The sequence below is a fragment of the Orcinus orca genome, chromosome 4, assembly GCF_937001465.1.
Source record: "Orcinus orca chromosome 4, mOrcOrc1.1, whole genome shotgun sequence".
In the NCBI taxonomy this organism is placed as follows: domain Eukaryota; kingdom Metazoa; phylum Chordata; class Mammalia; order Artiodactyla; family Delphinidae; genus Orcinus; species Orcinus orca.
The window spans coordinates 30,607,975-30,635,685 of record NC_064562.1 but is presented as its reverse complement, the minus strand read 5'-3'; the positions used below and the strand labels follow the sequence as shown (position 1 = coordinate 30,635,685).

The 27,711-nt window shown below is 37.3% G+C and overlaps 1 protein-coding gene across 1 annotated transcript in view; it reads left to right on the top strand.

The window, feature by feature from the left end:
- Positions 1-27,711, top strand: part of IQCM (IQ motif containing M) — a 436,874-nt gene that overhangs the window by 45,409 nt on the left and 363,754 nt on the right. Inside the window, 1 exon segment of the mRNA XM_049709346.1 lies at positions 17,721-17,811. Within this exon segment, the coding sequence (XP_049565303.1) occupies positions 17,721-17,811 (91 nt within the window).

The window sequence follows — 27,711 nt, the reverse complement described above, 5'->3', positions numbered from 1 at the left end:
GGCATGTGGGATCTTCCCGGACCGGGGCACGAACCCGTGTCCCCTGCATCGGCAGGCGGACTGTCAACCACTGCGCCACCAGGGAAGCCCGTACATGACTTTTTGAATTATGGTTTTCTCAGGGTATATGCTCAGTAGTGGGATTTCCAGCTTTCTTTTCTTTTCCATTTGTATGGAATATGTTTTTCCATCCCCTCATTTTCAGTCTGTATGTGTCCCTAGGTCTGAAGTGGTTCTCTTGTAGACAACATATATACGGGTCTTGTTTTTATATCCATACGGTGAGCCTGTGTGTTTTGGTTGGAGCATTTAATCCATTCACATTTAAGGTGATTATCGATATGTATGTTCCTATTACCATTTTCTTAATTGTTTTGGGTTTGTTTTTGTAAGTCCTTTTCTTGTGTTTCCCATTTAGATAAGTTCCTTTAGTATTTGTTGTAGAGCTGGTTTTGTGGTGCTGAATTCTCTCAGCTTTTGCTGTCTGTAAAGCTTTTGATTTCTCCATCGAATCTGAAGGAGATCCTTGCCGGCTAGAGTAATCTTGGTTGTAGGTTTTACCCTTTCATCACTTTAAATATATCATGCCAGTCCCTTCTGGCTTGTAGAGTTTCTGCTGAGAAATCAGCTGTTAACCTTATGGGAGTTCCCTTGTATGTATTTTGTCATTTTTCCCTTGTTGCTTTTAATAATTTTTCTTTGTCTTTAATTTTTGTCAATTTGGTTACTATGTGTCTTGCTGTGTTTCTTCTTGGGTTTATCCTGTCTGGGACTCTTTGTGCTTCCTGGACTTGGGTTGATATTTCCTTTCCCATGTTAGGGAAGTTTTCGACTCTAATCTCTTCAAATATTTTCTTAGGTCCTTTCTCTCTCTCTTCTCCTCTGGACCCCTATAATGTGAATGTTGGTGCATTTAAAGTAGTCCCAGAGGTCTCTTAGGCTGTCTTCATTTCTTTTCATTCTTTTTTCTGTTCCGTGGCACTGAATTCCACCATTCTGTCTTCCAGGTCACTTATCTGATCTTCTGCCTCAGTTATTCTGCTATTGATTCCTTCTGTTTTTCATTTCAGTTATTGTACTGTTATCTCTTTTTGTTTGTTCTTTAATTCTTCTAGATGTTTGTTCTTTAATTCTTCTAGGTCTTTGTTAAACATTTCTTGCATCTTCTAGATCTTTGCCTCCTTTCTTTTTCCAAGGTCCTGGATCATTCTCACTATCATTATTCTGAATTCTGTTTTCTGAAAGGTTGCCTATTTCCACTCCATTTAGTTGTTTTTCTGGGGTTTCATCTTGTTCCTTCATCTGGTATATATTCCTCTGCCTTTTCATTTTGTCTTTCTGTGAATGTGGTTTTCGTTCCACAGGCTGCAGAATTGTAGTTCTTCTTGCTTCTGCTGTCTGCCCTCTGAGTCGAATTCTCCCACATTTTTATTGGAATATTCTCAGCTACCCAACGGTTGACCATTAGTGTAATTTTCCTTTTAACAGTAGTCATTTTCCCTTTGGCAGTCTCAGGAATATTCTGTATTATTACTTTCTAAATATAATTAAAATGACTTCATATTCTTCCTAAGGTATTATTCTCTAAGTCTGTTGATGGCTCTGACCATAATTTTTCTAGCTTTTGTTAACCCCTTGGCATCTGACAAAGTCTGATACACAAAGGGCAACATGTTCCTAATTAAAGATAAGCAAACATAATTGACTGAAGGCCCTATAGGTCTCTTTAGAGACCGTAGTTAGAGGCCCTGGTCTACCTTCTATACCAATATTTGCCTCTCTTTTTGGAGGAAGTTGTGATAGTTATGAAGTTTGCATATATTGTGTGGTCCATTTCTTCCACTCCTCACCCCACCCCTCCACCCCCAGTTCTAAACCTGCCACTGGGAAGTGTTAATTTTAACTTTAATATGAATTATAATTCATTTATTTTGAGATCCTTTTTTTAATTTCATGAGGCTGTTTGGTACAATTTCAGTACTTTGGGGCTACAGTAAACCTAGGGTCAGAATGTTCAGTCCAGGTGGCTAATATAGGTAATCAAATTAAATCAAAACCTTTTAAATAGTGTAACATTGTTGCTTTCTAAGTAGCCTACTTTCATCCTTACTGTAAAGAAGTTGTATGTTTTAAATCTTTTGCTGTGGTGGTTGCTGCTAAGCATTTAATTGTGCGTGCATTTAAAGAGAAAGTTGCAAATATGCAATATAATCAGTAGAGATCGTTTTGAATTTTTAGTGTTGCCTTGTCAAGTTAGAGTTTAGGTTAAGTTGGGAACACAGTCCAGACCATGCTAGCATTCTGTCTTGATCAGCTTTTCATGCACCCATTGTCCATTCTGTGGAGGTCAGCTTTGTCTCCACACACCCACTTTCAGGATTACCCGGGATTCCTGATGGAATATTTGAAACTAGAGTAGCCCCTTTGAATTTTTAGTCATTCTGGCAACACGTCAGCATTATCAGTCATTATTTGTTTCTTTGTTAAGCACTAGATGGAAAAGTTACTCTTTTACTTTCCAGCAATTGTAATCTTTCAGATTGCCACATTTAAGCATAAATTCCCTCTTCCAACAAGGGAAAAATTATTTTAAAGTGTCAGAGGGAAATCATTTCAGATATTAAAAACTTACAGCATTTGTAAACATGTCACTACTTTAGTTTCCACCTGTATTTGCTTATTTCTCTTTTGCTCTCTTTTCATGCTCACCAATGGCTCTCAGTTTCTATTTGTAATGAAACAAACCAGACATTTAAACTTGAGGAGGTATCTTGTGCAGTTGGAAAGACAAGGGGAGGAAGAGGATGAACCTTGACTTAGTGCTTGATTTGTGACAAGTGCTTATTCTAGATAATTCTCTTGTGTGGGAAGCTTCCTTTTTTGTGTGTCTTAACATGTTAATTATTTGGTTCACACATGTTAACATACATGTTAACATGTGTGTCTTAACATGTAATTATTTGGTTCACTACTGGACAGGTTATGTTAATTAAAAAATGCATTCAGTATTTGGGTGGTCAAATGCCCAACTGCTGTATGTGTGAAGTGTGTAAGTCATACCTAGCAAGAATATACAGTCAGAAATAGGTCATCAAGTGTGTATTTACCAAAATTGACAGTAAAATCTGTCAATATTTGTAGATATCGATCAATATGTTGTTCAGTGTATGATCAGTCTTAATGCATTTATATTTGTGACAGATATAGTTATTCTATCTTTGTTTAAATAGGCTCACTTTAACACATTAAACTGAAACGTGTCAAGATGTATAGATAGAAATTCAGTCAATATACTGGGTTAGATCAGGTGACTGAATGGAGGCTTTTGGGTTTGTTATGTTAGAGCATATGGGTAAGTTGTAGGCTAGAAAAGATGTATGGTATTTTCAGTTTCCTTCTAATTATAGAATCTTATCTACATCAATAAAAGTTTATGTTTAACTTTATAAGAACTGTATGTGGTGAGCAAAATAATTGTATGCATTCATGCATCTGTAAAACATAAATTAGATTTTGATAAAAAGTAAATTGATTCATGATAAAGTTCTGAATATTAATGAGACAGAAATTCCCATCTGATTCTAGCCATTTTCTATTCTTGCAGTATCTTTTTCAGTGATATAGGCTGACTTTTTTTTTTTTGGCACCCACATATAGCAAATAACTGTGAAACATTTCAAACCTCAAAGTGACACTAAAACTGTGAAGCATGAAATGGAAATGCCAGAGCGTGTGAGACACAATTGCATAGTGCTGCTCAGAAATTCAGTGTGTGCATGCAAGAGAAATGACAACACCACTGCAGGATGCAACGTGATTAATGCTACCAAAAATGAATAAATGAAAACAGTCTCCATTTGCAAGCGCTCACTAATGCCTTCAAGTTACCACCATCTATGTTTAGCAGCCCTGCCCTAATAATTACTCCCTTCTCAACCCACTAATATCTGCTGTGAAGAATAAAATTATAAATGAATATCCTCCTTGCTATGTCAAGGTTACTAAATGGTTATAATAAAGGGCTGTGGTGTTGGAAGCTTCTCCGTGAGTGCTTGTATTTTTCCCACCTGACAAGTGAATATAATTAGTTTTATATTGATTGTCTTTACACCTGTCACCCCTCCTAATGATTGTTCTCTTCCCAAGTTTCTTCAGACAGTATTCCAGCTAGAGTCGAATGATTTCTTTGAGTTCTTTGAATCAAAATCTGATTCAGACCCTATGTGAGAGTGTCCTTATGTTTTACTTGCTACTGAGACTCAGTTTGTTTGTATGTCTCACTTTTGGGAAGCATGTTCAAAGAGATTTGGACTTATTACTAAGTCTCCTATATTTCCTAGATCAGACACAATGGGAAGGAAAGATGAGTTCATAGGAGTATATCAGCCCTGTTTATGTTAAGTCTTATCTGTCTGTCTATCTTCCATATATTCATCCATCCACATCTGTAATCCTGATAAGAAACATGAGGTTTCTGGATTGGAGACAGACTTTTAATTACTCAGAGAGCATCTTATCTCAGTTTCCTCATGCCTCAGGTACACTGGAGGGAGTACCACAGAAGAGGAAGTCTGAAATTATGAATCTTAGTGTTTATATAGGGCATTTGGCACAATTACCTCTCCTCCCCAATAGAGAGAGCGAATGTAAGCAAATCCATTCTGGGAAGAGGAGATGAAGTGAAGTTCTCTAAGTCTGTTACTTTTTGGAATGTAAGTAAATGGCTCCAGAGAAGGTGCCTCTTTAACTTCTAAGGGTCTTTAACTTCCATGGCTTGTTTGCTATTTGAGCATCCTTTAATCCAGGTTCCAGAATTTGTTGCTCAGAAATCCTTGACACTGCAGAAATTGTGAAAACATTCATGGAGCATTATTTCTTGACATCTCTTTTAATTTTGTGTAAGGGAAAGATCAAGGGATAAACTGACTAGAGATATACACCAGTATTTTCCCATCGGGTTGATTTGTGAGAGTCATTGAATTGTAGCCACATCTTTGGATTTTTGTTGTTGTTTGTCTTTTAGTTTTTTGTTTGGTTTTTGTTGGAGAGGGTAGCCCAAGAAGATCAATATAAACACATTTCTTCTGGACAATTTTGTTAAGCCTTTGGCTATGGTATTTATTTGGTAGAGATTCAGCTATTTTACTAAGGTATAACTGGCATTATTTTCCTTCTGGGAGAATAGTGTATGCTACCTAATTTGCCAAAGGCTTGATGAGTACTGTTGTAATTTATGACTGGGTAAGAGAGAAATGAATGCCTGATGGAGAAGTTTTAGGCATAGGAGTATTTATTTAGCATAATATGACTGTGTTTTGTTTTTAATATGTTGTGCTATTACTTCAAGTTTACATAATTGATATAGTCTTTTGGTAGCATTTTATCTTATGGCACTTATAACATGTTATATGTCTGCTTCATCTCCTGTGTAGACTGTAATCAATGTCATGTTCTTATAATTTTCATCATTATTACCATTGCATCACTAATTTTATTGAGCACTTACTATGTAACCAGGTGTTGTGCTAAGTATTTTGCATGTATCACTCATGCAGTCTTCATAGCAGTCTATTATCATCATAGACATTTTTACAAATGAAGATGCTGAACTCAGAGATAGAATATAACTTGCTGAGGGTCATACTGATGATGAAGTTCAAATGTATACCCCCTTGAGTCTGTCTGCTTTCTTAACCACTTCTCTGTATTATCCATCATAAACAATACAGTATACCCACCTGGAGGATGAGATTCTGATTCCTGAAATATATCAGTTAATTTAATAATTTGTACCAATAGATATCAAATTGATTATACTTGAGTAAAATATCTTAAAGCTTATTGGAATTGTATAATTTTTGTCCTCCTCTTCATTACTATTACATTATATTTTTATATTCCTGAAATAGTTATCTATTTTTTGTTTTTTTAAAAAATTCAAGATGTTTTTAAAAACATTTCACACTATTGTTTCATACACTGAGGTCTCATAGTGGAGTTAAATTGTGCTGGCAAAACATGGATTAATTTACAGTACTCTTCTGCTGACATCATGTGGAATTACATATTCTCTTGCATTTAATTCAACTCTGCTCTTGGTTCCTGGCTGACTTCTGTTTGTTCATTCAGCATTTATTGAGTACCTAATATATGCTAGGCTAGGCACTGAGGTATTTGTTCAACAATGAATGAATGACTACCATTACTTTGGGATTGATAGGATATGAACTTCTGCAAAGTGGTGGTGATGTTTCCCCCTTTTCCTATAACCTCCATTGGCTCTGACACATAGCTGAAGGGAGGTAGTTAATAATAATTTATTTGTTGAAGGGTATTATACTGGACAATAATAACTACATGAGGGTGGAGTAGAAAAATGTAAGTGAAATCTGAAGTATTCAGATAACCTGTCTAGCACAAATGTCTTTATTCTGCTTTCTGACATGACAATGAAATCTGAAATTTATTACATCTATATCTAGTAAACACATTAATTACTTCATTTATTCAATTAATATTTATTGGGCTGCTGATTTATAATGCTATGTGTGAGTTAGAAACGGAATAAAAATGTTCCATTTTAAATAGCTCATAATATACCAAGAGAAAAATTCATTCATTCATTATTTATTTATTAAACATCTGTTATATGCCAACCACTCTTCTTGACACTGGTGATATAGTTGTGAAAATGGAGCTTATATTCTGCTGGGAGAAAATACACAAAAAGCAAGCAAACAGATAGACAAGATAATCATGAAATGTGAAGGTCACAGTGAAGAAAATAGAGTGATGTAGTAGACTGGGGACATACTTTAGATGTAAATGTCATGAAGATGTCTCTGAGGACATCTTCTTTTCTGCTCTAATTGCTGTGGCTAAAACTTCCAAAACTATGTTGAATAATAGTGGTGAGAGTGGACAACCTTGTCTTGTTCCTGATCTTAGAGGAAATGGTTTCAGTTTTTCACCACTGGGAACAATGTTGGCTGTGGGTTTGTCATATATGGCCTTTATTATGTTGAGGAAAGTTCCCTCTATGCCTACCTTCTGGAGGGCTTTTATCATAAATGGGTGTTGAATTTTATCAAAAGCTTTTTCGCATCTATTGAGATGATCATATGGTTTTTCTCCTTCAATTTGTTAATATGGTTTATCACATTGATTGATTTGCATGTATTGAAGAATCCTTGCATTCCTGGGATAAACCCTACTTGATCATGGTGTATGATCCCTTTAATGTGCTGTTGGATTCTGTTTGCTCATATTTTGTTGAGGATTTTTGCATCTATGTTCATCAGTGATATTGGCCTTTAGTTTTCTTTTTTTGAGACATCTTTGTCTGGTTTTGGTATCAGGGTGATGGTGGCCTCTTAAAATGAGTTTGGGAGTGTTCCTCAGCCATAGTTTGGAAGAGCTTGAGAAGGATAGATGTTAGCTCTTCTCTAAATGTTTGCTAGAATTCGCCTGTGAAGCCATCTGGTCCTGGGCTTTTGTTTGTTGGAAGATTTTTAATCACAGTTTCAATTTCACTGCTTGTGATTGGTCTTTTAAATTTTCTATTTCTTCCTGGTTCAGTCTCGGAAGGTTGTGCTTTCCTAAGAATTTGTCCATTTCTTCCAGGTTGTCCATTTTACTGGCGTAGAGTTGCTTGTAGTAATCCTGCATGATTTTTTGTATTTCTGCAGTGTCAGTTGTTACTTCTCCCTTTTCATTTATAATTCTATTGATTTGAGTCTTCTCCCTTTTTTTCCTGAGTCTGGCTAATGGTTTATCAATTTTGTTTATCTTCTCAAAGAACCAGCTTTTAGTTTTATTGATCTTAGCTATTGTTTCCTTCATTTCTTTTTCATTTATTTCTGATCTGATCTTTATGATTTCTTTCCTTCTGCTAACTTTGGGTTTTTTTTTTTGTTCTTCTTTCTGTAATTGCTTTAGGTGTAAGGTTAGGTTGTTTACTTGAGATGTTTCTTGCTTCTTGAGGTAGTATTGTATTGCTATAAACTTCCCTCTTAGAACTGCTTTTGCTGCATCACATAGGTTTTGGGTTGTCGTGTTTCCATTGTCATTTGTCTCTAGGTATTTTTTGATTTCCTCTTTGATTTCTTCAGTGATCTCTGGGTTATTTAGTAGTGTATTGTTTAGCCTTCATGTGTTTGTAATTTTTACAGACTTTTTCCTGTAATTGATATCTAGTCTCATAGTGTTGTGATTGGAAAAGATACTCGATACGGTTTCAACTTTCTTAAATTTACCAAGGCTTGATTTGTGACCCAAGATATGATCTATCCTGGAGAATTTTCCATGAGCACTTGAGAAGAATGTGTATTCTGTTGTTTTTGGATGGAATGTTCTATAAATATCAATTAAGTCCATTTTGTTTCATGTATCATTTAAAGCTTGTGTTTCCTTATTTATTTTCAGTTTGGATGACCTGTCCATTGGTGAAAGTTGGGTGTTCATTCCGCTAGTATTATTGTGTTACTGTCGATTTCCCCTTTTATGGATGTTAGCATTTGCTTTATGTATTGAGGTGCTCCTATGTTGGCTGCAGAAATATTTACAATTGTTATATCTTCTTCTTGGATCGGTCCCTTGATCATTATGTAGTGTCCTTCTTTGTCTCTTGTAATAATCTTTATTTTAAAGTCTATTTTGTCTGATATGAGAATTGCTACTCCAGCTTTCTTTTGATTTTCATTTACATGGAATATCTTTTTGCATACCCACTTTCAGTCTGTATGTGTCCCTAGGTCTGAAGTGGGTCTCTTGTAGACAGCATATTTATGTCTTGTTTTTGTGTCCATTCAACCAGTCTATGTCTTCTGGTGGGAGCATTTAATCCATTTACATTTAAGGTAGTTATCGATATGTATGTATTTATTACCATTTTCTTAATTGTTTTGGGTTTGTTATTGTAGGTCTTTTCCTTCTCTTGTGTTTCTTGCCTAGAGAAGTTCCTTTAGCATTTGTTGTAAAGCTGGTTTGGTGGTGCTGAATTCTCTTAGCTTTTGCTTTTCTGTAAAGGTTTTAATTGCTCCGTTGAATCTGAATGAGATCCTTGCTGGGTAGAGTAATCTTGGTTGTAGGTTTCTCCCTTTCATCACTTCCAATATGTCCTGCCACTCCTTTCTGGCTTGCAGAATTTCTGCTGAAAGATCAGCTGTTAACCTTATGGGGATTCCCTTGTATGTTATTTGTTGTTTTCCCTTGCTGCTTTTAATATTTTTTCTTTGTATTTAATTTTTTTTTTTTTTTTTGCGATACACGGGCCTCACACTGTTGTGGCCTCTCCCGTTGCAGAGCACAGGCTCCGGACACGCAGGCCCAGCGGCCACGACTCACGGGCCCAGCCGCTCCGCGGCATGTGGGATCCTCCCAGACTGGGACATGAACCCGTGTCCCCTGCATCGGCAGGCGGACTCTCAACCACTGCACCACCAGGGAAGCCCTGTATTTAATTTTTGATAGTTTGATTAATATGTGTCTTGGTGTGTTTCTCTTTGGATTTATCCTGTATGGGACTCTCTGCCCTTCCTGGATTTGATTGACTATTTCCTTTCCCATATCAGGGAAGTTTTCAACTATAATCTCTTCAAATATTTTCTCAGTCCCTTTCTTTTTCTCTTCTTCTTCTGGGACCCCTATAATTCGAATGTTGGTGTGTTTAATGTTGACCCAGTGGTCTCTAAGATTTTCCTCAATTCTTTTCATTCTTTTTCCTTTATTCTGCTCTGCAGTAGTTATTTCCACCATTCTTTTTTTTTTTTTGCGGTATGCGGGCCTCTCACTGTTGTGACCTCTCGCGTTGCGGGGCACAGGCTCCGCACGCGCAGGCTCAGCGGCCATGGCTCACGGGCCCAGCCGCTCCATGGCATGTGGGATCTTCCCGGACCAGGGCACAAACCCGTGTCCCCTGCATCGGCAGGCAGACTCTCAACCACTGCGCCACCAGGGAAGCCCCACCATTCTTTTTTCCAGGTCACTTATCCGTTCTTCTGCCTCAGTTATTCTGCTATTGATTCCTTCTAGAGAATTTTTAATTTCATTTATTGTGTTGTTCATGACTGTTTGTTTGCTCTTCAGTTCTTCTAGTTCCTTGTTAAACGTTTCTTGTATTTTCTCCATTCTTTTTCAAGATTTTGGATCATCTTTACTATCATTACTCTGAATTCTTTTTCAAGTAGACTGCCTATTTCCTCTTCATTTGTTTGGTCTGGCAGGTTTTTACCTTGCTTCTTCATCTGCTGTATGTTTCTCTGTCTTCTCATTTTGCTTAACTTACTGTGTTTGGGGTCTCTTTTTCGTAGGCTGCATGTTCATAGTTCCCATTGTTTTTGGTGTCTGCCCCAGTGGCTAAGGTTGGTTCAGTGGGTTGTGTAGGCTTCCTGGTGGAGGTGACTTTCTCCTGTGTTCTGGTGGATGAGGCTGGATCTTGTCTTTCTGGTGGGCAGGACTGCGTCCAGTGGTGTGTTTTGGGGTGTCTTTGACCTTATTATGATTTTAGGCAGCCTCTCTGCTAATGGGTGGGTTTGTTTTCCTGTCTTGCTAGTTGTTTGGCATAGGGTGTCCAGCAGTGTAGCTTTCTGGTTGTTGAGTCGAGCTGGGTCTTAACTTTGAGGTGGAGATCTCTGGGAGAGCTTTCCCCGTTTGATATTATGTGGAGCTGGGAGGTCTTTGGTGTACCAATATTCTGAACTCATCTCTCCCACCTCAGAGGCACAGGCCTGACCCCTGGCTGGAGCACCAAGACCATGTCAGCTGCACAGCTCAGAAGAAAAAGGAGAAAGAAAGAGAGAAAGAGAGACAGAGAGAGAGAGAGAGAGACAGACAGACAGACAGAGAGACAGAGAAACAGAGAGACATAGAAAGAGAGAAAGAAAGAAAGAAAGAGAAAGAAAGAGGGAGGGAAGGAGAGAGGGAGGAAGAAAGAGAATAAAATAAAAACAAAGTTATTAAAGTAAATTTTTTTTTAAATTATTAAAATTAAAAAGTTATTAAAGAAAAGAAAATATAGAGAAAGAAGTAAGAGAGCAACCAAACCAAAAAACAAATCCACCAATGATAACAAGTGCTAAAAACTATATTAAAAAAAAAAACCACGGACCGACAGATCCCTAGCACAAATAGTAAAAGCAAAGCTATACAGACAAAATTACACAAAGAAGCATACACATACGCACTCACAAAAAGAGAAAAAGGAAAAAAAAATATATCTATATACAAAAAAAGAAGAGAGCAACCAAATCAATAAACAAATCTACCAATGTTAATAAGCTGTAAATACTAAACTAAGTTAACATAAAACCAGAAACAAATTAGATGCAGAAAGCAAACCCCAAGTCTACAGTTGCTCTGAAAGTCCACCGCCTCCATTTCGGGATGATGCGTTATCTATTCAGGTATTCCAGAGATGCAGGGTATATCAGGTTGACTGTGGACATTTAATCTGCTGCTCCTGAGGCCTTTGGGAGAAATTTCCCTTTCTTTTCTTTCTTCACACAGCTCCTGGGGTTCAGCTTTGCATTTGGCCCCAAATTTAAATTTTGGCCTCTGCGTGTAGGTCGCCTGAGGGCGTCTGTTCCTGCCCAGACTTGGGGGGGTTGGTTAAAAGAGTGGCTGATTTGGGGGCTGTGGCTCACTCAGGTTGGGGGGAAGGAGGGGTATGGAATGTGGGGTGAGCCTGCGGTGGCAGAGGCCAGCATGACATTGCAACAGCCTGAGGCGCACTATGTGTTCTCCCAGGGAAGTTGTCCCTGGATCACGGGATCCTGGCAGTGGTGGGCTGCACAGGCTTCTAGGATGGGAGGTGTGCATAGTGACCTGTGCTCGCACACAGGCTTCTTGGTGGCTGCAGCAGCCTTAGCATCTCATGCTGGTCTCTAGTGTCCACACTGATAGCCATGGCTCGTGCTCATCTCTGGGGCTTGTTGAGGCAGTGCTTTGAGTCCCCTGTCCTTGCGCACCCCGAAACAATGGTCTCTTGCCTCTTAGGCAGTTCCAGACTTTTTCCCGGACTACCTCCTGGCTAGCTGTAGTGTACTGGCCCCCTTCAGGCTGTGTTCATGCAGCAAACCCCAGTCCTCTCCCGGGATCTGACCTCCGAAGCCCAAGCCTCAACTCGCAGCCCCCGCCCACCCCGGCCGGTGAGCAGACAAGCTTCTCAGGCTGGTGAGTGCTGGTTGGCAGTGATCCTCCGTGTAGGAATCTCTCCGCTTTGCCTTCCGCACCCCTGTTGCTGCGCTCTCCTCCGTGGCTCCAAAGCTTCCCCCCTCCGCCACCCGCAGTCTCCGCCCGCGAAGGGGCTTCCTAGTGTGTGGAAACTTTTCCTCCTTCACAGCTCCCTCCCCAAGGTGCAGGTCCATCCTTATTCTTTTGTCTCTGTTTTTTCTTGTTTTTTTTGCCCTACCCAGGTATGTGGGGAGTTTCTTGCCTTTTGGGAAGTCTGAGGTCTTCTGCCAGCATTCAGTAGGTGTTCTGTAGGAGTTGTTCCATATTTAGATGTATTTCTGGTGTATGTGTGGGGAGGAAGGTGATCTCTACATTTTACTCCTCTGCCATCTTGAAGGTCTCCCCCACATTTCCATTTTGAAAAGATATGTTGACCTTTGTGTGTAGACTGGAGTGAGCAGAGTCTAGAGGGAAAGTGGGAGGGTAATTAGAAAGCTAGTTTTCAGTCTAGGCAAAAGATAATGTTGGCTTAGATTGAGTTATTTTTCAAGACACATCCGCTCTCTTCCTCCTCCACCGTGGGTTGGAGTATGCTTCCCTTCCCTGGCCAGCCTTTGAGACTGACCGTGTGCTTGCTTTGGCCAATGGAAAGTGACAAGATATAACACAGGCAATAGTTTTAAATGTTTTAGTGCAGGGGTCCCCAACCCTTGGACCATGGACCCGTACTGGTCTGTGGCCTGTTAGGAACTGGGCCACACAGCAAGAAGTGAGCAGCTGGCAAGCGAGTGAAGCTTCATCTGTATTTACAGCTGCTCCCCATCGCTTGCATTATTGCCTGAGCTCCACCTCCTGTCAGCATTATGGTGAGTTGTATAATTATTTCATTATATATTATAATATAATAATAATAGAAAGGAAGTACACAGTAAATGTAATGGGCTTGAATCCTCCCAAAACTATCCCCCCACCGTCTGGTCCGTGGAAAAATTGTCTTCCATGAAACTGGTTCCTGGTGCCAAAAAGGTTGGGGACTGCTGTTTTAGTGGTTTAACTTGTATGTCTTACTCCTTGGTCTGCCATGAGAAGACCATGCCCCAGGTAGCTGCCCCTCCGGCATGGCCCATCTAAGCCACATGCCTCAGAGCCTGAAGCGGAGCTGCTCTGGCCAAGTCAAAGAACCATGAGCAAGAATCATCTAAACTTATAATCCACTGAGTTTTGGTTTGGTTTGGTATGTAGCATTATTGTGGTGGTATTAGTGACACTGGAGGAAATTGGTAAATTTGATATATATTTTAGTGACAGGTTATGAGTTTCTGGTTTGAGTGGGTGGCTGTGTGGTGATGTCATTTACTGACACAAGAAAGACAAGAAAGAACAGTGTTTGGAAGAGAAGACCAAGGTTTCTATTAAATACATTATATTTGAAATGCTTATTAATATGCAACTTCACATGTAAGACAATTATATACATGGGTCTGAAATTTTGAGGACAGGTATGGGCCTGGAGGATAAAGTTTTAGAGTCACTGATGTATGGACATATTTACCTAAGGAACTGGATGAAATCTCCCAAGGAACAAGTGACGTTAACACAAGTGAAAGGGCTTATGATAGAGGCTCATGGGACTGCATTTTTTAGAGGTCTGATAGAAGAAGGAGAGAGATTGAAAATGAGCAGCCAGGTGTTCATAGGATGGAGACCAGGAGAACTTGTCACATAGTCCCTACACAATACTATGGGAATTTGTATACAGATACATCCAGTTAGGGTTAGTGTTAGGGTTAAGGTCTTATTGTATCAATGTTAATTTCTTGGGTGGATATTGTGAATGTGTAGAGGATGTGCTTGTTTTTAGGAGTTATGTGATGAAGTATTTAGGGGTGAAATGTCATACTGTTTGCAACTTTCAAATTGTCCAGCAAAAAATAATGTATACACACATATTTACATAACTGTGTGCATACACATATATCAGTAAGGCTACAAAGTATTTGACTTAAACAACTAAATTAAGAAGCTTAATTTATTAGATGAGTACAGAACAACAGTGAGAGGATGTACATTTTCAGACAAGTATGGAACATTGTGAACACTGACTACACATTGGTCTATTAAGTAGGGGTCAATAAATTTCAAAGATTTTAGAATTATATAAATCATGGTCTCTGATTACAGTGAAATTAAATTTTTAAATAATAACAATGATAATTTAAAATCCCATTATTTGGAAAATTATGGATTATTTATAGAAAGTATGGAGGATGGATTGGAGGGTATCATGGTTGGAAGCAGGAATCCAAGTGAGGAAGCTATTAGTGTTCCAGAGAAGAGATGGTAAAGCTCTGTGTTGAGACAGTATGAGTGGAAAAGTGGAAGGGATTTGATGACTGATTGTACTAGGAGGCTGAGGGAGAGTGAGTAGTAGAGGTGACTTCTGGGTTTTGAATGGATGGTGGTGTCATTAATTGTGAGAGGGGACATGTTGATTGGAATGTCTTTGGGACATGCATATAGAGATAGTTATTCAAATTTGGCCCTTGAGAGTGGTCTGATCAAGATATAGAGATTTTGTGAAGTATCCACATTTACATGATGAATATAGCCATGGGAGTGGACCAAATCATTTAAGCAAAGGGTTAGAAGGCAGTCAAGGAAAGAGCTGTGGGGCATACACAACAAGACTACAAGTTGAGGTAGTCATAGCAAAATGAGCCCATGAAGGAGACAAGTGAAATAGTCAGAAGTGAAGGAAATTGAATGGATGATTGACTCCAGATGAATGAATGATTGATTCCAGCTGAACTCTGAGAAAAACATGGTAAATAGTGTTAAGGACTAGAGTTTTTTGGTTGGAAGTTCTAATGCCTTATGTTTCATTTGTTTGATTTCATTACAAAACCCCCAAATGTTCATCACTTTACCTGCATTTTCTTTTCCCAGTCTTCCTGTCTCTTACTAATCATTTTAACCAGAAGTGATTTATAGTTTATGTTCCAGAACTGAAATTCTAGAGTTGATGTAATTGTTTTAGAGACTAGATTTTACATAAAGGGAATGGTTATGAACTCAGAAATGTTATAATTTGCCCAGAGTCACACAGTAAGTCTTGTTCCCCATCTAAAGGTTTATCTAAACTAATTAGAAGTAATGTAGGATTTTCATATGCTTTAATTGCCTTTCTAGAAATCTTCATTAACTCTATACTACTTAAAAAAATTTTATTTATTTTTAATTTATTTTTATTTTTGGCTCTGTTGTGTCTTCGTTGCTGCACACAGGCTTTCTCTAGTTGCAGCGAGCCGGGGGCTACTCTTTGTTGCGGTGTGCAGGCTTCTCATTGCAGTGGCTTCTCTTGTTGCAGAGCCCCGGCTCTAGGCGCATGGGCTTCAGTAGTTGTGGCACGTGGGCTCAGTAGTTGTGGCTCGTGGGGTCTAGAGTACAGGCTCAGTAGTTGGGGCATACGGGCTTAGTTGGGGCACACGGGCTTGCTCCACGGCATGTGGGATCTTCCCAGACTAGGGCTCGAACCCATGTCCCCTGCATTGGCAGGAGGATTCTTAACCACTGTGCTACCAGGGAAGCCCCTATACTACTTTTTGAAAGGGGTGTAACTGCACTTATTTTCTATTTTGGATGCAGTACTAACATGATTTAGTTAAATGGTAATGTAGAGGGCTTTCAGTTTAGCGATTAAATGGATTATCCCTAAAGTTTTTAATACTTTTTTCTCAAAATGGGCATATCTTTTGCTTTATTAATTATTGTAGTAGCACAAGCTTAGTTCCTTTAGCATCACTGTAAAATTCACTCTCTAGATATCTGGGTTGCACGTCTCCTGACATTTCCCCACATCCTTTTTCTCCTTCACTTTTCTGAGTGATTTTCATGTTAGTTATGCTGTCCATTGAGAGTGGCAATCTTTTATTAATCATTATATCCTATATCTCCTCTCTAGGAGTTAGCATGACAATTTTCACTCAGTAGATATTCCTTAAATAAGTAAAATTAAAAATATGCATATTGGGTATCCTAGTGATTAAGAATGCAGGCTGTAGGGACTGCCTGCCTGGGTTTGAATATTGCCTCTACCTCCTGCTAGCTGTATAACCTTAGGAAAGTTAATCTCTGTTTCTCTGCTTCAGTGTTCTCATCTGTAAAATGGGGATAATAATAGTACCTAATTTATGGGGTGGTTGTGAGAATAAAATATGCTAATCTGTATACAGCAAGTAGCGCACTTGGCATATGGCAGATATTTTTAAATGTTTCTATTCTTACGACTCTAACTTATAAATTCTTTCTCTACTTCTTCACTTTAATACGATATTTCTCAACTTACTGTGTATCTTTATGTAAAGTGTGTCTTTTGAGCTCTGTAGTCACCCTCCAAAGTAAGCATGGCAGAAATTATCCTTTTCCCATAGTTAGGCACCTGAGGCCCCGGGAGCTCTGCCTGGGGGCAGTGGAGCAGAGTGAAGAAGAGTGAATTTACAGTCAGAGGGATATGGGTTTGTGCCCTGGCTCTGCACCTTTTAACTTAGATCTTTGGTAAACTGTTTTCCTGTATAATAGAGAATAATCACAATACTTCACCAAAAAACAATAGAACAGTTTTGAGGTTGAAGTGTGAGATAATTCACAGGGAATGCTAACCAACACCCCTGATATAAATAGTCAATAAATATTAGCATTCTGTTTTCCATTTCTCCCAATTTTTTGTGTTCTTTGTTATACATTTTAAATCTAGATTATATAATGCTATCGACTATGCTCTTTTATTTGTTAGCATTTACAAACCAAGTAGTTTGTAAAATTTCTAAAACAGAGAGTTTAATCTCATATGTTCTCTGTATCTTTAATATCTTTTTAATATACCTGAACTAGTAGCTAGAATGTCTTTAATAGATACATGACTTAATATTTTGTTGCAGTGTTTCAAACTGTGTTAGTCCCATTATTTGTACAAAATAGAAAGTAATAGGTATTTAAAAAATATTTATGTAGGTTTCTTTATAGACTCTAAGAACTAGATTTTTTAAATAGCAGAACCTTTGCCTTTTGTGGACTTCAGTCTTTCTATCAAATGGAGGAGATTTCTGGAGCACTCAGTGTTCCTATTTACATTAACTAATGATTGCTAAATTATTTTAAAATAGCAGGCTCTGCAATAAAACCTAAGCCTGCTGAAGATAAGGATGATAATAATGCTGATATGTATAAACGAGGCTTTTTGTACTCATTGGAATGTGCTGTATTCTTGCAGACATTTCTCTGGAAGCTATCTCCTTTCTGATATATGCAGTTCATTTACTCTACACTTTCAGTCCTAAATTTTAGTAATTGCAAAACATCTGAGGAGCATGGGGTGGAAAAAAACACTTAAATGTTTATTTTTACCATATCTTTGTGTTAGTAATTTTTTTGAAAAATATCATACCTATTATTAAAAAAATCTGTGATTTGCAGTTTAATTCAAAGAATGCACTTAGAACTTGAAAACTAATAGTATACAATTAAAGCTTTTCTTTACTTTCGAATTCCAGAACAAGTTAATCTGGGTAAAATAGTGACTAATATTGATTCAGTGAGTAAAAAAATGGAGAAAGAGAAGCAACAGCACCATGCGAAGACCAGGTAATGTGTAATTGGTTAACTTATAGAAAACATACACTATTCTACTTTGCCAGTATTTGTTGACCAATTGTCATGGTTTGTCAAGTCTGTTAACACCCCATGCATGAGGCTAATTTGTCCTTCTGCTTGAGTACCTCAAAGCATATTAATTATCAAAATTTTAGTTTTCAGTTCAATTAACTTTTGAACTGGAAGATGTCTGAATAGTTAAGCAAACCATCTGGGTTTTACAGTGCATAAGCTCAAATCCAATTTGTGGCTTTCTTGAGAAAAATGCCATATTTTATGATAATATTACATAAGTTTGGTATTGTAATAATTCATCTGCAGCTATTATGGAGCAGAGTTGTTATAATTTTTCTTTTTTAATATAATAATTTAAAGTTAGTCTTTTTCTAACAGAAGGTGAGGATGATCCTACTGAGCATAGTTTGAAGGCAGGAATTTTGAGCATTGCTTCTGCTTTCCAAAGGTGTCTGGAGATGGGTCAGTTACTTTTCTGAGTTATTCCACTAAATAACAGCATCATCTTTGGGGTAATGTTACAATTGTGTACATAATTTTTGGCCCTAAAGCTACAGATAGAACCTCTAAAGGCCCTTCAGCACATTTTGTAGGAACATTTATACTTCTAGAATGTAAATACTGCTCTGTTAAAATGTATTTTTCAGTGGCTTGTTTTGTATTAATTCATTATATAACATGGTCAGAAATGTGGGGTAATTGGCACAGCTATAAATAATAGAAATTAGAAAAAATGTTGCTGTGACTGTAAAGAATGTCCTGGATCTTCCAACATTTATCCTGCAAACTGTGCTTAGCACTACAAGTTTTATGCTCAGAAGTAACCACTTTCTTGGCTTAAAGTGTAATACGATACTGGAATTTGGAAGAGTGGAGTATATGTACAGCTTTAATACTGAGGGTTTGGTTTTATCCATGGTAAGAGAAGATATTAATTAGGAAGGAAAATAAATGATTGTATTGGAAATATACTAGTTAAAAAAAATATTCTTTTGCCTTTACTTAAGTTAACCTGAGAGCCAGGTTGGTCTAGCAGAGTGTTATCTGCTAAAAGAGTAGTTAATATAGCAATTTAACCAAACAGTTTAGAATTTCAGCTAAACTTTAAAACTAGAAAAGCTAACTGAACTAATGTTGATAAACTACCATTTTCAGTATATTTAGATGGGGCTGTAATCCAAGGAAGAATAGTGATAATTTAGGGAAAATTAGAGCACTCATTAATAAACCTGATCAGGTTTAACATCTTTCAGTATGTCTTTCTCAAGAGAGTTGAGTATTTCCCAAAGAATTGTTTCTTCAGCAACTGGTGAAAGATAAAGATCTCTTGACATCCTAACAATCCATGTTTAATGAAAACAAATCCTGCTTAATGAGGAAGATCAACACCGTTTGAAACTAAGAGCAAGTACTTCATTGACAGCCTGGGGTACATAGAGACTGAACTTCAATCCACTAAGGCTGCCTTGTCTTTTTTTTTTTTTTTTTTTTTTTTTAATGCGGTATGCGGATCTCTCACTGTTGTGGCCTCTCCCGTTGCGGAGCACAGGCTCCGGACGCGCAGGCTCCGGACGCGCAGGCTCCGGACGCCCAGGCTCAGTGGCCATGGCTCACGGGCCCAGCCGCTCGCGGCATGTGGGATCATCCCGGACCGGGGCACGAACCCACGCCCCTTGCATTGGCAGGCAAAGTCTCAACCACTGCGCCACCAGGGAAGCCCTGCCTTGTCTTTATTTATAGCTAACTTATGGCGGTAACTTGTTTCCTGCCACAGCAGTTGGCTTCTTTTCATAAATGTTAGAAGTGACTTAGCCATGAGGGTATAAGCAACAGAAAGGAAAATGGAATCAGTCAGGAAATCAGGTAGGGGGTTGTTAACAATGCAGGGAAGGCTTTCGGACTAATTAGCATGAACTGCCCAACTCTTTGTGAGACCCTGGAAAGGTTTCTGTTCAAGACAAATAGAACCCAGAGAGAGGAGTTGTACAGAAACGACTTTTAATTTCCTAGAAGATGCTGTGGAAAACACTAATTTTTAAGGTGACACATAATATTTTTAGGTAGACCATAAAAATATTGACCCAACAAAAGAAATTTCCTTGGAAAATACATGAAGAAATATGATGGAATCTTATAAATGTATGTTTTTTTTTTCCTTTTCCCAAATTTCTCTATGTTTGACTTGCAAAGGAAAACAAAATTGAATACTTCTGCAGTTTCAAGTTTAAGCTTAAGGAACTGAAGTTCTTCAATACACCTTTGAATTCTAACTTCAAAAATTAATTGTCATACATTAAATACTCTTTTTATTTCAATAATGATAAATGTGAGTGCATTCTAAATATTAATTTTCCATCAAGGAAATTTATTATGCATTTATTTATTAGAGCTAATTTTTTAGTTAATAATATTTGGTACATTTGAAGGTATGACAACTGCATTTCTGTAAACGCATTCTGTATTTCAGGCAAGTGAGCCTCAACTTCTTCCCGTAGTTTTGTGATCAGTGGGAGTTTCTTATGTGTTACATAACAATTTGTATTTAGGTTATTCTGATCAATTTAATAGCAGAATGAGGGTATTATAAAATAATGATAGAATTCCTCATGGCATTTCACATTTGTGTTGAAACAAGTCTGGTATTTCACCTTAGTGTTTGCACAATATTTTGCTTAAGTGAACGAATTGTGGTCTGCTTCTGTTAGAATCTTTCATTAATAGGGAATCATTGAAAAATGCAATTAATAGTTCTAATTTGGAGATTTAACTAATAGTTAACCAGGGACTAGTTATAAGGAAGCAAAGCAAACTACAACTATGTATGTTGATCCCATTCTTGATCATATAAATAAAATTCTAGAATTTCAAATGGAGTTTTGCAAAGCTGCCTGCATACTCAAACCTCTCGTATTTTCCCTTGACAATGTGATTTTGTCATATAAGGGGTACCTCAGTTCTTTGGCCAACTGCATAAACGTGACCACATGAGTGACAGACTAATGGATCCTATAAGTCACTCATTTATTTACTATTTATTGAACACCTACTATATGCCAGATATGAAACTCAAAAGCGGACAGTCACAGACTTTCTTCATAGACCCTAGTTTTTTGATGGGTAGAATGTTTTAAAATCCTAAAAATTTATGTAACATTTCTTTAATATTTGAACTAGCAATTGCATTTCTATACCAAAATAATGACGTGTATCTTTGTGCATTTACAAAGAAATATATTCACTATATGTTATCACGTATAAAAAATAAGCTAAAAAGTTCATGTACATTTATGTACACCTAAACATAGAGAAGGTGTGGGGTATATTACACATGTTAATCATGACAAATGGAGTGAGTATAAAGTAGTAATAAGGCGCTTACTTAGTTCCTTAAATCCCACTGCCTGGATTCAAATCCTGGCTCTACCCATTTGTAGCTGGAGTAATCTGCACTATATACTATTTAACCCCTAAATCTCTTAGTCTCTTCCTTTATAAAATGAGTATAATAATAGTAAATATTCAGAGGCTTGTTGTGAGTATTAAATGTGGTAAGACACATAAAGGGCTTAGAATAGTGCTCAGCTCATAGGAAGCATTTAAGGCTTTGCAATTATTATTCATGTACTAGGGTAGTGAACTAGGGGTAATTTTTATTTTCTTACTTTTGCTTATTTACATTTTCTAAAGTTGCTACATGGTGCCCGTTTTTTGATTCAGCTGACTTGGTTGAAGCTCTCCAAGTCATGATAGGAAAACATATTACTTAAAATCTCTTGCAAAACAGAAGAAATAGATATGATGCATGTTCATTTTTCTGATTTTTATTAGAATTTTTCTTTCAGAAAGCAAATGTTCCTATGTTATCCCTGCTTAGATCCAGCAAAATTTGGTATTATTTTGTCTTCATTCAATAATAAATATTTATAGAGGGCCTACCATGTGCCCCTTACTCTGCAGTGAGGGTCCTGATGATACAATAGTCATAGTCTCTGTCGATAGGAGATGAGGTTTTCTCTCCATGATTAGCATCTAATCCTGTAACATTAGTCTAGAAAGTTTGATTACTAGTAAATCACTCAAAGCTCTACCTTCATGTTTTGGAAACAGAATGGTGGACTCATTTTGTGCCTTCCCCATCATCAACCTTGGCTTGCACTCACAACCCATGACCTCCTCTTCCATGGGGCTTTTGAAAGAAAATGGTGAGTCATACTGCTTAAGTGTGGTAGCAACACAGTGACTTTCATTATTTTGTATTCATTTAAAATGCAAAGTCAAACAGCTGGTATTGAACAGTCATTTCCTTTATATTTCATTTCAAATAATGTGTCACAAGATAGAGATTTCGGAAACAACCACTAATAACTAATTTTTTAGCTCCTTTATTTGAACTTTAGAGATTGAATTTTTTTTAATGTGTGTAAATATTGAAGGTTTTAGGAAATTATAAAGATAAATTCTTATGATTTTAAATGTGTCTCTATAGTTGAGTTTTTGTTGTTTTAAAAAATATGTATTTCTTCAAAAGAAAATATAGATGACCCTCTTATGTCCCTTAAGTGTGATTGAGCAACTCTGGAACTTGGTGAGCTATGTGATGACCTTGGGGGCTGTTGATTCAAAAACTATTTTGTAGTTTTCCCTCTTTTTAACTTGTTAGTCATGTTCTTGAGCTTCAGGCTGTCATTAAGAGAAAACTCTTCTTGTAGGGTGGGACTTTGATTGATTTTGGAATGCATTTTTGAAAATTTGCAGAATAAACTCCTCCTTGATTTCTCAAGGCACTCTTGTTTAAAATTTCCTTTATCCATCTACAATTTTACCAGCCTTTATTTGTTTGGATTATTACAGAAGGAATTTAAACATCAACTGGAGGCTCATCAAACACATTTTTATTAATCGAACCAATATTCATCCAAACTATTACTGTTTGTGAATATAATGTCAGAATCTTGAACACATACAGTAGGTCTATTTAAAATATTTACTTCTTGTATTTGTCCATAGCTTAAGTTCTTTTAAGGCTTGATCAGATAATTTGAAGCCCCAGGGTAGTAGAATAATGTGTGGGTCTCAGTTGAGTCTAGCATTAAGTATGTATGGGAAGAGGTAAGTGCTATCAAAAATTCCTCATATGGTACAGGGTCTGGTGGTGAAATAGTTTTAATAGATAACAGTCTTAAAATCTGATAACCCTAGGGACTTCCCTGGTGGTCCAGTGGTAAAGAATCTGCCTTCCAATGCAGGGGACACGAGTTTGGTCCCTGGTTGGGGAACTAAGATCCCACATGCTGCAGGGCGACTAAGCCCGTGCGCCACAACTACTGAGCTCTTGTGCCTCAACTAGAGAGCCTGCGTGCTGCAAACTACAGAACCCACATGCTCTGGAGCCTGTGTGCCACAACTAGAGAGAGAAAACCACACATTGCAACTAGAGAGAAGCCCGCCCGCTGCAACGAAGAGCCCACATGCCTCAACGAAATTTCTGCGTGCCACAACTAAGACCCGATGTAGCAAAATAAATAAATAAGATAAACAAATAAAATATTTTAAAAAAAAACAACCCGATGACCCTGAAAACTGATGTTTAGAGCCCTTAACTACGACGTAGTCAAAATTCTACTAATTGTGTGACATTTAGAGTTTATTCAGGATCATCCTAAGGGTTGATAAAAGCCTCTATTTTCAAATACCATCCACCTCAGGTAAATCACATGTGTCTTTCCCTTGTGGAGGAGCCTATTAGCCCATTGAAGTGTTTGGTAATTCTCATGGCTTTAGTTTGAAAGTAGATATGTGAGTCTTCTTTCTCTGTATATGTGGAGCTTACTATACAGGAGCTTGACCACTGTTCATTTAGTGCTAAAGATAAGATAGAAGACCTTCTAAAATATTTGTTGAGAGAATCCCAGTTACTAGCTATAGATTATTGTGAAATTGTGAGTGTAAGGCTGGCACCTACATGATATGTTTTGAGATTTGCTAAAGGTTCTAGCTGTGCAAAAATGTTCTGCTGAAATATCTGAAATATTTACTAATAGAACTATAGCTTCATGAAAGCTAAAGAATTCATATACTTATCACAGTGACTGCCACATATTGGGCATTAATAAACATTTGTTAAATGAATGTATGAATGAATGAAGATAAATTAATAGGAGAAGCCACTCAAAAGTATACTCAAATGAGTATACTTCTGTATGTATCTATGTGTCTGTTTCTATACAGTAAGCTAAAACTTGATAACTGATAAAAGAAAAAAGAATTTGGGAAAATAAAATACAATAATAACAGCAGTGAATATAAACATGCAAAAGAATAACACTGGACACTATCTTTTTATAGTTCTTATTTATGCTGATTTTATGTAGACTGCTCAGATACCATAAAAATAAGTAAAATGTTATGCAGTGTACTTTACATGATTTAAAACCAAATTGTTGGGCAGATTATTAGTTTTATGATGTAAGTCTCTCAATACTCATAAACCTCATGGGAAATTTAAAGTTAAACAGGCTAAAAGTATAAAAAATGGCAGTAAAAATCATTATTTCCAAATGCTACAGGGTAGCTATTCTTTTTTCCTTAAAATGAAAGGTATTTTTAATCAAGTAAGAATGGGAATTTCATCACTGCTTTGTTGTATGTGAGGTTTTTGTTTTATTTTGTTTGGTTTTAAGCTAAATTGCTCTTTTATAATTGCAACATTTTTAAAAATAAGGGCAGAAATATCTGAGGACCTGTGGCCAGAAACTTATTTTATGTAAGCTACTAGTAAAATGTGAAAAATGTTGATTTTCTTTTTGAATAACCTAGGTGTGGTCCTGGCTTTGTGTCTTGGGTGAAGAAATAATGAATATATTTTTTATGCTTGCTAATTTTTTAGTTCATTTTAAGACTAGAGTCTAAAAATTTGTACAACAAAGCCTTTTATCCACATATTATTGTAACTCTGTTTAGTAAGTTACAGCTTCACTGAATGTCTGAAACAGCCACTGAGGTCTGTTTAACAACAGAATGTTGCTTAAATTGTGAGAGAATATAGATCTTGTGGTTTTCTCTGGGGTGTATGGTAATTTACTGGGCTCTTAAAGTTGCCCAGTTTTTTTTTAGGATAAATAAATTATTCTTATTAAAGGAAAAAGGAGAGGAAATTAGAACATAGGAATTAAGACAAAGTCATGATTTCTATCCTTTTGATATATAGTATATAATAATAATATATTTATAATATTATATATGTAAATGTATGTACCTTATACTGCTTGAAGCCTTGCCTTTTAAAGCAGTATAGCACAGTGATTAAGAGTGAAGGCACTGGAGTTATTGTAGTTACTCTAATGAGGTTAGAATTCTGACCCTGCCAGTTTCTAGCTGGGAAACCTCATTCAAGTTAATCACTCTGTGACTCAGTCTCCTCATTGGTTAAATTGGGAATAATAACAATACCTACCTAAAGTTTTTTTGATAATGCTTGTGAAGTATATATCATACATCCTAGTGCTTAATAAATTGAGCTGTAATTCTTAGCTACAGTTCCCTTGATATACATAGTAAAGCATGATACACTTGAAAAGGCTTTGACCCTGTCCTAAAGGACGTATTACTAGAAGCACAAGACACACCTCATTACGACTTTGCCTTACACTATCAAAGCACTGAACTCAGGAAGTGAGGTTTATGGTTATTGTATAAACACAATCATGGCAGCCTTTCCTGGATTCAACTATTTTTGCCATTGTCATTGTTCACATCCTATTCTAGACCTTGACTCTGCCTGTTTGCCCTCCTATTTCAGTGAATTTGGAAGGTCATTCTTAAAATGATATTCCTCAAGCACACCTTTCACTGGTGATTTTTCTCCCCATCTTTATGATTCTAATGGAATAGGCCCATGGTAGAAACTCTTTAACAGATTTTATCAAAGAGAGTTCTAGGAAGGTGGCCATGTGTCAAAGAAGCCCACGTTGCTCTCCATAAGAACCAGTTCTCTGTGTGGCCTGGTACAGATCCTTTCAGTTCTCTGTCATCCTCAAGGAAAGAATGAAACTGCCCTCAATGAAAGGGATGAAAGGTTAGAAAATGTCCTTTTCCTGTATGGCTGCTTCTCAGATATTAAAACCTCTCTACATAATCATTGGCAGGAGAGAAGAGGACCAATCCCCCCAGACTCTGCTCTTGGCAAGATTTCTTACCTCTCCCTACTTGCTAGGTGCACAGCCTTGAGACCCTCAGGATGAATCTTATTAAATATGTCCTTTAACTCTGTCTGTATTAGTCTCCACAAGACACCAAGGACTTCCAGGTCAACTCTTATCATCAAAACCCCACTATCTATATAATTCTGTATGTCTTTCTTCTCTGAGTTTATCCCTCACCCTTCCCACCTCTGAAACCTGTTTACTGTTATCCTTGAACTGCTAGCCAGTAGCCAGCAAAAATCCTGAATCCTTAACCTCTTCTAAGTGTTCCTTTCACCTTCTTGGTCTAGTTGAAATCTGTGCTCTGTCCCCAACCCTCAGGACATTTATTTCTCTGCTGCTCTCTTAAGAGGTGATGGTCTTCTCTCTCTCTCATGCTTCATGTCTCTGGGACTGGAGATGGTGAGGTGATCTCCTTATTCCTCATGATGTTTCTAGACCATTCTCCCTCCCTCTTCACTAAATCTCCCAGCTTTGAATATCATGTCATCAAATGATATCCTTCATTACCTCTCCTTCCTACTGTAATCTATTGATTTGTATCCATTCTCTCATATCCTAAAGAATTTAGCCCTTGGATCCTTGTAACTTTTACTAGCTCTAGTCTTGTAATAACTCTTTGTGATTTTGGTATCCAAATAAATGAGCTCTGTAACTCATTGGCTTCTTGATTCCTTGAGTTCTTCTCCTCCAATGAGTTTGGTGCCTTTCATACTATATACACATATGTATGTGTATATATATATATATATACACACACACACACACACACACACACATATATACACACATATACATATATATGTGTGTGTGTGTGTGTGTATATATATATATATATATATATATATATATATTCTCTGAAAGTTATGGCCTAGAGACCTTTGAAATAGTTCCAAAATCTCATTTTGAAGAGCACTACCAGTCAACCAGACTACCTTCTAAACTCCAACATTTTTTTTAACTCCCACTGGGTGTCTGGGGGCCCCCAATGTTCATAGGCCTGGAGATTAATTTTTGAATTTTTTCTCGAGCTATACTCATTCTCTTGGTAATTTTATCTAATCCATAGCTTTAACTACCATTTATATGCAGATGACTCAAATTTATATCTCCAGCCTGGTCATTCTCCTCAATTCCAGCTCACATTCAAATGCTTAATCAACATTTCTGCCTGGGTTTTTATTACGCATTTCGAACTTAACATGTCTGACTCAGGAACTTTGTACATGTTGTTTTCTGCCTGGAAAGCTCTTTACCTTAGACGTCACAGCATCACTCCATTACAAATTCTGGGCTTTGTTCAGATGCCTTCAGATCAGTGAAGCCATCCCTGACCAGCCTATTATAGTAGCAACTATACCCCCCACCCAGCCCCATTTACCAATCCTGCTTTATTTTGATCTCTAACATTTAAGTCCTCAGGACATATTGCCTACTTACTTATCTGGTTTTGTCTACTCCTGCTATAATGTAATCTCCATGAATGCAGATAGTTTAGACTGATTAATTCATTAATAAATCCCTTGGACCCAGAATCATTCCTGGAACATAGGAAGTGCTCACTATATTTTGTTGGATGAATGAAGATAACTGCTATTTTATTTTCTAAAAGAGTGGTAAAAATTTTCGTGTTTATTTTTTCTATTCAATGAGGAAAGTTATCTAATTTATCAGA